General features: G+C 36.6%; 2 protein-coding genes across 2 annotated transcripts in view; one reads left to right on the top strand and one right to left on the bottom strand.

The window, feature by feature from the left end:
* Window positions 1-11778, top strand: part of LOC116544217 — a 112709-nt gene that overhangs the window by 69219 nt on the left and 31712 nt on the right. The window lies entirely within an intron of this gene.
* On the bottom strand, window positions 8709-9635 carry LOC116544216 (putative olfactory receptor 2W6). Its single transcript, XM_032270409.1, has one exon. The coding sequence runs from the start codon at window positions 9633-9635 to the stop codon at window positions 8709-8711; it is 927 nt and encodes a 308-aa protein (XP_032126300.1).

The raw sequence follows: 11778 nt of genomic DNA, 5'->3' as shown, positions 1-11778 counted from the left end.
ACACACACACACACACACACACACACACACACACACACACACACACACAAATTATGTTACCCAGGCTGGTTTAGTAGCATAAAGCTATATATATATATAGCTTTATGCTACTGAACTTTGAACAAGTTAGTTAAGGTGGCAGTAGATGACTGATACAGTGTATGATTAACTTTATAAGAAACTGCTGAACAGCTTTCCAAAATGGTTGTACCATTTTAATACTCCCACCAGAAATGTATGAGAGTTCAAGTTATTCCATATTTTCACCTACACTTGATATTGTCAGTCTTTGTATTTTTAGCCATTATGTGTAGTGAGATCTTAATGTACTTAGAATTTATGTATTTTTGAAAAGCACTGAGTTGAGTACTTTTCATATATTTATCATATGTTGGATTTCTTTTTGCAAAGGTTCTTCAAATTTTTGACCCATTTTAAAAAATTTTGCTATTTTTTTTTGTTATTGATGCAGGAGTTCTTTACAGGTTCTAAATATGAGTCATTTAAAAAATTCGAGGTATGTATGGTATTTTTTCTAGTATTCAGTGGCTTGCCCTTTGATGTTCTCAGCGGTGTCTTTGATTATAGAAAGTTTTAAATTTTTATGCATTCTGACTTATTTTCCCCCATATATTGTTAGCATCTTTTGTGTACGGTTTAAGAAATCTTTGTCTATATACTCTTTTCCACGGTTGTGGTAGATTGTGTCATTGCACACATAATGCTATTCTTCCCAATAAGGGAAAGAATGTATTCTTTCTTTCCCCTTGAATATGGTCTGGCTGGCCTTAGTGACTAATCTGATTGACAGAATGTAGTGAAAGTTACATCCTGGAATTATGGAGTCTTGGTCATAGGAAGCCTTCAAGATTCTGCCATGGTTTCTTGGAAGGAACACTCATGGTAGAGGAAGCCAGACATCATGTTAGAAGTCTAACTCCCCTGAGATCACAATGGTGGAGAAAGAGTTGTCCCAGTGAGCACCCAGCTGTTCTAAGCATCTCAGATTAAGCATCAGACATGTAAGTGAAAGATCATCTTGGATATTTTACTCCCAGATGATGATATGTGGAGAAGAAACGAAGCCACAGACATTAGGCCCCAGATAAGCTGTAACAGACATTTTTAACCTTTCAAGCTATCTTAGCTGAGGCCCCAGATATCATGGAGCAGAAATTAGACATCTTCATTGTGTCATGTCTAAATAACTAACTCATGCAATCATATCATAATAAGTAGTTGTAATTGTTTCACCTCTTGAATTTGAGGTGATTTGTTATGCAGTGATAAACAATAAGAACAAAACTTCATAGATTTAACTTTTGCATTTAGTTCCATGACTTGTCTCAATTAATTTTTTGTGTATAGTATGAAGTAGGATTTTCTTCCCCTACATGGATATTCAATTACACCAGCTCCATTTATTAAAAATTTTTTTCTTTTAAAATGCTTTAGTAACATTTTAAAGAAATTGAATGAATATTTATGTTTAAATCTATTGATGGAGTCTATTCTGTTCCATTAACTTAATTGTCTTTCCTATGTAATACTTTTTTCTTCTGAAAGATTTTGGCTTTTTAATCTGTTGCATTTTCATGTAAATATTGAGATCATTTTGTCGATTTCTATAAAAAGTCCTGCTTGGATTTAGATTGGGATGCTATCAATAGATCATTTTAAGAAAAAACATATGTCTTAAAATGCAGAAACTTCTAATCAAAATATATCTCTATATTTATTTAAATTTTCTTTAATTGTTTTCATACATATTTGTTAGTTTTCAGTGTAGAAATTTTTAACATCTTTCATTGAATGTTAAACCAACATTTCATTTCTAATAAAAATTCACCCCATGAAAAGATCATAGTACATAAATTAGAGCTTAAGCTGGAGTGTTTCAGGATTAGACAACTTGACTATCAGGTATAACACCATCTGGATGGATCATTTGCAGTGATTTTAAAGTTTTGAGCTCAATGTGTTGATTAGATCTCTAAGTCAGAACACTTTATGAAGATACTGTTTGCTTACAGTCTTCAAGGGTTTCTGCTCCAGTTTGGTCAGGAATTTGGATATGCATATCTAAATAGCTAGGTAATCAGTTCCTTCATGCTAGAGGTTTTCCTTCATCTGTGACTGACCATGATTTTTTTGAGAGTGAAGTACTATAAGATTATGGGATAATGGGACACAGGCTGTGTGGACAGGACTTGTGACTTGATGGGTTTTACTGGAGTTGGCTCTGGCTTGTCATTCCCGTCAGATATCCATAATCATCAGTGTCAACAGGTGTTTTGGTGGGCAGGGTGTGGACAATTTACTCAAAGAAGAACCTTTGAAAGACTCTGGTGGGATTCATAAACAAGTCTGATAGTGATCTCAAACCAGTGGGAGAACACGGATTGGGAGAGTCTCACAATTGAGTATCTAGACTCTCATCCATTCCCTCGTTTTCAGCAGATTACTCAACTGGGCTGAACTTGGGATTTCAGAGTCTGATTTCATTTCTGTTCAACCTCGCAGTGGAGAAGACCACATTTTTGCCAAAGTTTGGGGAGAATGATCACTTAGCTGATGGAGTGAGAGGAGAAATGGAGGTTTAGTTGTGTCTTATACAGACTTTCAAAATAATCTCTCCTGAGAATTACTTGCACCCTTACATTCAAAAATCGCTAAAGCCTCACAATCCAACCCCTATCAAAGGTTATGCAAAATAAATCAGCTTGCTTATGTTCTTCCTCTTTCCCCAACCGGGTTATATTTAGCTTAATTGGATCTACTAACCTGGTTACCAGCTTCCCAAAAAGTTGCTGCTTGTGTCTCTCTTTTATGTAAAGGTGTAAAGCCTTAGACTAATACAAATAATGTTATTTTTCAAATCTGTCATAAACACACATGAACCCACCATCTGCCAAGAGATTCTGAATGTTGGTAGTAACTTATATCTGCGTGTAAGTTTCTTACCTTTCCGTATCCCTGCTGTCTTTCACTGGTAAAAATGATTACCCTAAATTTTATGTTTATCATTTCCTTATATTTAGTTTTATGACACATATTTTTAGTCATAAAGGTACATGGTTTAATTCTATTTGTTTTTAGCTTATAAACAGGCTAGTATATTACATGTATCTTCTGAGAATTACTTTTTTTCTTAATATTGCTACTAGACTCATTCATATCAGTGTGTGTAGGTGAAATTCATTCATGTTGACTATTGTATGGTATTCCTCTTAAATATACCATATTTATCCATATTAAAAATCAAGAATGTTATACATCAACAATACATTTATATCATATCAAAAGATTGTGCTTAATGCATTTATATGCATTTAATACAAGAAGTAGAATTTTGAGAAAGAAGTAGTCAAAGTTTGAGTAAAAGATAGGTGATTGAAGCTTGGAAAGTTTTTCTATCATTTTCTTGACACTAAATAGTACGGCAACGTGTTTATGTAGGATTTGAACTATGGCTTAAAATTATCTACCCTTGTCAATTCAGATTTATACAGTTACTAGACCAGTAGGATCACTTTCCAGTTTAAGAAGGAAAAACCAGCAGTCTGTGGATCATTCTGTCACCCTCCCAACTCCCTCTGCTGCTGGGAATAGAATTGGTCAAGGGGCTCTCAGTAACCATAAACTACTGCAACATATATATGCCATACTCCTGAAGATATTTAATGTGGTTTCAGGAGGAGATATAACAGAATTATTTAGTTAAAAAAAAAAGGCAGGGGGACAATCAAGAGCCCGACAATCAAGAACACAATGAACTATGATGAAGGTAACCCACGGAAGGCAACAGAGGTGCTGGTGCTAGGTTGTCTTCAATAAAAAAGGTATTTCTGCAGTTGTCCCAATGACTAATTGAGAGAACTGAGTAGAGAGGAGTCTTATTAAGACTCTAGAACTCAGGAGGTAACCAAATGGCCATGTCATATTTGTGTTATTTGCTTGAAGATGTCACCCAGGATCCAAATTCCTGGAAGTTAACTTCCCTGAGCCAACCAAACGAGTGCCTCTGGCCCCAGGGCTGGTCTCCAGTGGTGCCGCATGTAGAGCGGACTATTAGTGGCATCACGTTTAATGCTGGTTACTCTATTGTCTGTTGATCCTGAGGGAAAATTAAGGCAGGGCCTATTGTGTCTCTCTAACAGGGCTCACACGTCTGGCGTTTCCATCCCTCTCAAAGAGCTGTTATTATGCTAATAAAGATCGTGTAGTATGAGCTTTCAGAGCCCAAAATATACCATTCTTCAAACAAAGGAAATACTTATTTTTACCCCCAAATAAATCAAGAAGTTTTTATGGTTCAAATGTTATTAATGACTAATTTTGCTTCATTGTATTCCTTCTACTTACAAAGAACACGTTTTCCTGAAATTAATATTGTAATATAATCATGTCAGAATGTTTGCTGTCACCCAGAATTTATCATAGCTAGTCTAATGGAAGTTTTATGTTGAGATTTAAAACAGGAAAATTAATTTGTCATTCCTAAGAATACTAATTAAGTTTATAGACATAAGTGTAGATTGAAAGTTGAAGCAACTTAATAATGCTGGTGAATATTTCTAGAACTATTTAGGGCAATTTAACCATTTGTTTAGAGTTGCACTGACTTAAGGAGGAAGAGTAAAAATGGGCTAAGGACCCCACAGGGTCGTGGGGTGTCCCTTATGCTGTGCTGAGGCGCAGGATCCAAGAAATAAAGAGACAGGACACAGAAGTACAAGGAAAACACAGCTGGGCTCAGGGGGGCTGTGCCACCCATATGTGGAGTTAGGCGAGGCTCTGAATGTCCGGAAGTGTCTGTATTTATTGTGTATAGGTTAGGGGGCAGGGTAGTGAGTGAAGTTATCTTTAAGGATAGTGATAGGGTCGTGAGCAATAAAACAAGGGGCCCAACCCCATTAGGTCAGCTAGGTTAGGAGATGGACAGTGTGCAGCAAGGGGTCCACCCCCATTAGGTCATTGAGGCAAGGAAGTGGGCCGTGTGCAGTAAGGGGTCCACCCCATTAGATCACCAAGGCGTGGAGGTGGGCCGTGAGCAGTGAAGAGGGTGCAGTGTGCAATACCTCTATCTATGGGCATGCTACTCCTAAGAAGATCTATGGGAGGCTTAAGTCACACAGCAGTCACAGAGCTGTCAGGGTCTACCGCCACCTGCTGGCAGCTCCTGATGAATTCTATAGGAGGATGCTTTTCGAGCAGCATAGTAACAAGAGCTGATCAAGTTCACAGTCACCAAGGTGCGATTATCCGGAGGGATTTTGAGCCCTCGGATGCTCAAGGGCTTGCCAATCTGAGGGCAGCCCTCCGCAAGAACTGGACGCAAGGTCCTACAACTCCTTTATTAGGAGGAGTGGCTCTTGCCCCAAGCCTGCCATACAGCAGGTATCTTTACAATACTGAACGCTGCTGCCTGGGCCATGGAATCTTGTCCTGGTATAACTTTTCCCCTTAAATCATGCTCTGCACTGTGTCTGCTCCAGACATTCCTCCGACTATAAGCTGCTTATTCCTTAATTCATGCTCTGTACTGTGTCTACTCTAGGCATTCCTCCAATTATGAACTAAGATATAGATATATCTAGGGAAATAACTGAGTGGTAAGATATTCTTTAGGCACTCATTCTATGAACTAATATATGATTATATATAGAAGAGTATATAAAAGGAAATAACCGAGTAGTAACACTATAAACTGAGATATTCTTCAAGCCTTAATTCTAAAAACTAATATATTATTATATGTAAAGGATTATATAAAAGGAAATAACTGAGTAGTAACACTATAAACAGATATTCTTCAAGCCCTAATTCTATAAACTAATATATGATTATATAAAGAATAATATAAAAGGAAATAACTGAGTAGTAACACTATAAACTGAGATATTCTTCGGGCCCTAATTGTGCCAGGATTCTGCTTAGCTCTCCTTCCTCGGTGCCTATATGGGGGGTGGGTCACCCACAGTTGGTTGCTTCCTTAGTCTAATGATACATTCTGATAGGTGAGGCTGGGCAGCAGTGCAGCCCAGGTGACAGTGGGCATGCAGTCATTCCTCCTGTCATTCCCAATTCCCACCTCAGGAGAGCCTGCCTCAGTAGCTACCTGTTGACACTCACATTTGCTTTCAGACACCTACACAGATTGTCTTGTCTTTTTATAGTTAAAGCAAACTTTTACAAAAAGAAGTAGCAAAGAAGAATAAGCTATTTGGAAATCACCAAACTTATATATTATGGGGGTTTATACATTTATCACAAGAATAGAAATTCTTGATGTCCCCTAACTTAAATCTCCGTAGCTTTAAAAAATGGCATATGCAGCTGTGCACCAGAGACAAAAGCAAGTTCATTTAAGGCATTTTTCCACCTGCTTATTGCAATACATTCAATAAAAGTAATTTTTATTTTCAGTGTGAAATTTGGTATTACATAAATATAATCCCTCCCACTGGCCTTTACAACTTTCCAGCACATCTATGAATTGCAAACATATATTTTCCCACTTAAATTTACAGAAGCTTTTTTTTGAAAATATTTTTGCTGGTTTTAATGTTTGATTAACAATGGGAAATGGGTGGGGAATAATGAACTTGAGACATAAAGAAATTGCGTGAAAGACAACCATGTCAATGAGGGGAGAAATATTCTTCTTATGCCAATCCAAAGAGGATTTGATGCACTATTGTTGCATGCATGTCAACATTGCACTATTGTCATAGACACAGCTGGGGGTGCATAATGACCATAGAGCACAAAGGTTTGCACACTGCAGTGTAGCAGTTATTTTAGCAGTAATTTTATGTCTACATGAGAGCCAATTCACCTTTCTTCTGGAACTTAGAATGCTGTACTGTTGTTACCACCCAGCTTCCTCTAGATTGTGGCAGAATTCATCATAATTTCTCTTGAGTTTATAATGCATATTTAAAAGAAAAAAATATTTTTATTACAAAAATCTGGGGATGACTTTTGAAACCTATGGTAAGAAATTCCTTAATGACTGTTTTTTTCCTCTTGTTGTAGAGTTTACACTGAATTAAGAAAGAAAAGTATAAAACTTTTCACAGCAGGTTTAAACTGAGACATTATATTGTTACAGATTTATTTGTAATTTTGAAGAACAAAGACAAAATTAGATAGTGGCATCAATTAAAAATGAACAAATTATGGATATAATTAATCAGTTAAAATTAATAACCACCCCAAGCTACTAGAATTTTTCCCTATAAGCTAAATCCCCATGCTACTAGAATGTTTTCCTATAAGCTAAATTATATGTCTTAACATAAATAAGATATATGATTTAGCTTATAGGGAAACATTGTAGTAGTATCTTAACATAAATAAGATATATTATTTAGCTTATAGGGAAAAATTTATGCTTCGATGAAAAATTAAGCATTGTCTAGATTCTAGATTATCTAGATTCTAGAGGACATCCCTTTGATCAATTTGATCACTTACGATCTACAAGGCACTTTAAATCAACTTAATACCTGGAGTAATGCTAAGAGAGATTAAGAAAATAAATAGCCCTACCATCAAGGAACTTACAGTCTAATAGAAGACATGTGAAATGTGTAAATAGAATATGAAGTAGAAAACCTGTCATTTCACTGTATAAAAATGCCATAGGTTAAAAGGAGTGATAGAACATTTTAAAATCAAAGAGTCTCAGAAAATTTTCTAAGTATGTTGCATTGAGCTGACCACCAAAACATAGAAAAGATTTGGATGGGGAGTTTGCATGAGGCAATTTGGAAATGACAATAATAGTAAGTGGTGAGAACTCTCTTAGAGGGTCTATTAGCATATCCCTCATGCTTGAAGGATTGTACAAACAGACGAAACAAACAGCCTGTAGCTGATTATTGAGTAATCTGTGCACCAACACTCCATAACAAAGACAGTATTATTCAGTGGTTAACAGCAACGGTTCAGGCATCATATACACCATGTTCAAAACCCACTTATTCTCTGTATGACCCAGGTTAATTAAGAGGCTTGCGACTATATACTTAGTGTTGTAACATAAATAAGATATATAATTTAGCTTATAGGGAAAAATGTATGGCTTCAACAAAAAATTATGGGTTGTCTAGATTCTAGAGGACATCCCTTTGATCAATCTGATTCTGATTCTGTGGCAGATATTTTACAATCTTATAAATTATTAACTGATAGCAATATAAAATAATTCTTGTTTATGACATACAAATTCAGTCCTAATGGTCAGAGATTGAATTGACTTCCCTCTCCCACAGTGGAACCAGCAAGTTTAGCCTCTATTTGCATATTCATTTCTACATTCCTTTTCTTCTTATAAATTTGTGCTTCTTTGACTATTTTTGAACTAGTTTGGCTGTTTTGAACCAGTTATTACACCTGCGTGGGTCCCTCATTGAGTTCAATTATTGAGTTGAGTTTATTTTATGTCTATATGAGAGTTATTTCACCTTTCTTCTGAGACTTAATTCTTTTTACTAAATATTATTATGCTAAGACATTTATATTATGTGTAGCTATGGTTGATTCATATTAACTTTGGATATACTTTAGTGTATTTATTCATATTTTAAAAATCCAAGAATGTTTGACACAATGGCTAGATTTATTATAAGCACAAAATAATGTATTTGGAAAAGATCTTTTGCCTAAGACTTCATAACTTACCATACTTTTCCAGTTCGTTATTGCCTCCCCAAAACTTTCTTCAGTGCCCATTTCACCTCCTTATTCCTTAAAGTATATATGAGGGGATTCAATATAGGAGTCACCAGGTTGTAGAAGAGAGTGAGAAACTTGCCTTGGTCTTGGAAAGAGCTGTTTCCTGGCTGCATATACATATAGATGATGCTCCCATAAAACAGGGAGACCACTGTGAGGTGAGAACTACAGGTCTTGACGGCCTTCCATCGCCTGGCAGCCGACTTGATTCTTAGCACAGCTGCAGCGATGTAGCCGTAGGAGACAAGAATAAGAGTGAGGGGCAATAGGACGATGAGAACGGCAAAAGCAAAGACCAGCATTTCCACGGCACGAGCATCCACACAAGCCATCTTGATCAGTGCTGGCATTTCACAGAGGAAATGGTTAACTCGGCAGTGGCCACATCTGGAGAGGGTCATGGTTAGTGGTGACATGACAATGGCATTGACCAGTCCACTCCCCCAGGCTGCAGCCACCAGTCCTAGACATAGCTGGGGGTGCATAATGACCAGGTAGTGCAGAGGTCTGCAGACTGCAGCATAGCGGTCATAGGCCATGACAGCCAGAAGGATGCACTCAATTCCCCCAACGGAAAGGAAAGAGAAAAGCTGGACAACACAGCCGGCATAGCTGATGGTCTTGTCAGGGCCCCAGAGGTTTACCAGCATTTGCGGAATGCAACTAGTACTGAAGCAGAGATCTAGAAAGGAAAGATTTGCCAGAAAGAAGTACATTGGGGTGTGAAGTCGAGAGTCTAATATACACACAAGGATTATGGTCGAATTTCCTAGCACAGCCATGGAATACAGAATAAAATTTATTATAAAGAGCACCATCTCCAGCTTGGGACAATCAGAGAAACCCACCAGGATAAAACCGTACTCTGAGCTGTCATTGCATTTTTCCATTGCCTTCCTTTCGTATCATCTGTATAGCTGGTAGGGACAAAATGAAGAATATTTAATCTGCATTATCAGAATGCCATTGAATGTCAGGATTTGGGGGAACATAACCATCAAGCCTCTCATCCCATTCAATAATTGTAGCATATCTTCTGCCAGCTAGCTATATTAACTGTTTATCATTTGTTCAAACACATAAGGCAAAGTGTTTCATTGTTGGGAAATTCTTATTTATAATCCTCTTTTTATTATGAAGATATTTTTTCCCTATAATGCACAAGACAAATTATTTTAACTTTATTGAATACACATCGATCTAAGACCTCTTCATATGATGTAATTAACATTTTTTTTTGAGACAGGGTACTATTTTGACTTTTTTGAATACACACCAATCTAATACTTCTTCATATGACATAATTAACTTTTTTTTTTTTTTTTTTGAGACAAGGTCCTGCTCTGTAGCGCAGGCTGGAGTGCAATGGTATGACCTCAGCTCACTGCAACCTCTGTTTCTCAGAATCTAGCAATCCTCCCACCTCAGCCTCCTGAGTAGCTGTGACTACAGGCGCATACCACCATGCCCAGCTAATTTTGTTCATGTTTTTTTAGAGATAAGGTCTCGCTATATTGCCCAGGCTGGTGTCAAACTCCTGGCCTCAACTGATCCTCTTTCCTCAGCCTCCCAAAGTGCTGGACTGAATGGATGTCGGCCAGGCGTGAGCCACCACACCCGGCCAACATCCATTAACATTATAGACATTTACTACATCTTGACTAAATTTTCTGTAGTCCAAGACATTCACTTTCCTTCAGTCTTCTTATACATGGTTATCAGGCGTATTATCACCCTAGTAGCTGTCTTCTACATGCCCTCAATGTTGACAATGACCTGAAAATGTGACAACCATGGCTGAGCTCACTACTTGCATTTTTGAAAAACACGAAACACAGGGAACTACTGCCCACTGTGAGCTGGACTATTATATCCTAATTATTGTGGCATAAAGTGTTAATGTTATCTTTTCACTTAGGTTATAAATGTATCTATTAAATATCACAGTTCTTTAGTCCCATGAAATACCTTGGATCTCTACAATTCATGTCTTTGTAAGCAACAGAATTTTGCAACCAAGATTGACAAAGTCAGAGAGGATATTCTCTCCAGTAATAAAATGGCAACTTTGAATACACTTTGTCTTCAGTTAGTCTTTTGCAAATGTTAAAAACAATGTAATTAGCTTACAGAGGAAAGGTGCATGGCAATAGGGACTAGGGAGGAATAGAGACAGAAGAAGGAGAATGTGGTAACTAAAAAGGAATTTTAAAAACCATAATTTAAAAACAGAAATTTAAAAAAATGACCCTAACGTGGCTAAGAAGAAAAAAGTGAGATCGATTCATGAAAGACACATACTCACAACTGGATTAAAGGACACTAGGATAAAAGTAAAATAACAGGAAAGGAGAAGTGTAAAAATAGAGCAGCAGGTACAATATGGGTGTAAAATATACTTCACACTATGATGCAATCTAGAGAATTAATGGCTGCTTTTAATTGGGAAATTGAGAAAAAATAAATACAGAATAGGACTTAAACTTTTGTCACAGATATTTTGATTTTCAAATGAAAAACTTGTCTTCCGTGAAAATGTCTTGACATAGATATTCTTATAGTAAATTTATTTTCCATAGTCAAATATAATATACCGAAGTAAAGAAAAATTTATCCATTTTCTCTGGTCATTTAGGCTTACCTGGTTTCAACTTTCCCAAAGCATATAGGAAGAAGAAATATTCATGTTATTTCCTCTGGCGTGGATTGTTATCTAGGATTTTGTGGAAGATTATGTGGTTAATAGAAATAGAAAGTAACAGTACAATTATGACACGAACGCACCAGAAATCATATAGAAGTAATTACAACAATCTCAACTTGTCAAGAAACAAGCTGATAAGTTCCAAACTCTCTTTGCATTAGATTCTGGGTTGGTTTTTTTTTTTTTTTGAAGATAAAAGAGGAACAAAACCATGCGATTCCTTTTCTTACAATTTAAGTGATAGAGTAATGGTGTTGCACTACTTTAGAAAAAGGTAAAATGGAGTAATTGCTATGGGTTAATTAAATTATAGAGAAAAGAGGCAATTG

This window comes from Sapajus apella, unplaced genomic scaffold, assembly GCF_009761245.1.
Source record: "Sapajus apella isolate SASKATOON/1434 unplaced genomic scaffold, GSC_monkey_1.0 scaffold210, whole genome shotgun sequence".
NCBI lineage: Eukaryota > Metazoa > Chordata > Mammalia > Primates > Cebidae > Sapajus > Sapajus apella.
This window is presented reverse-complemented; position numbering and strand designations above follow the sequence as displayed.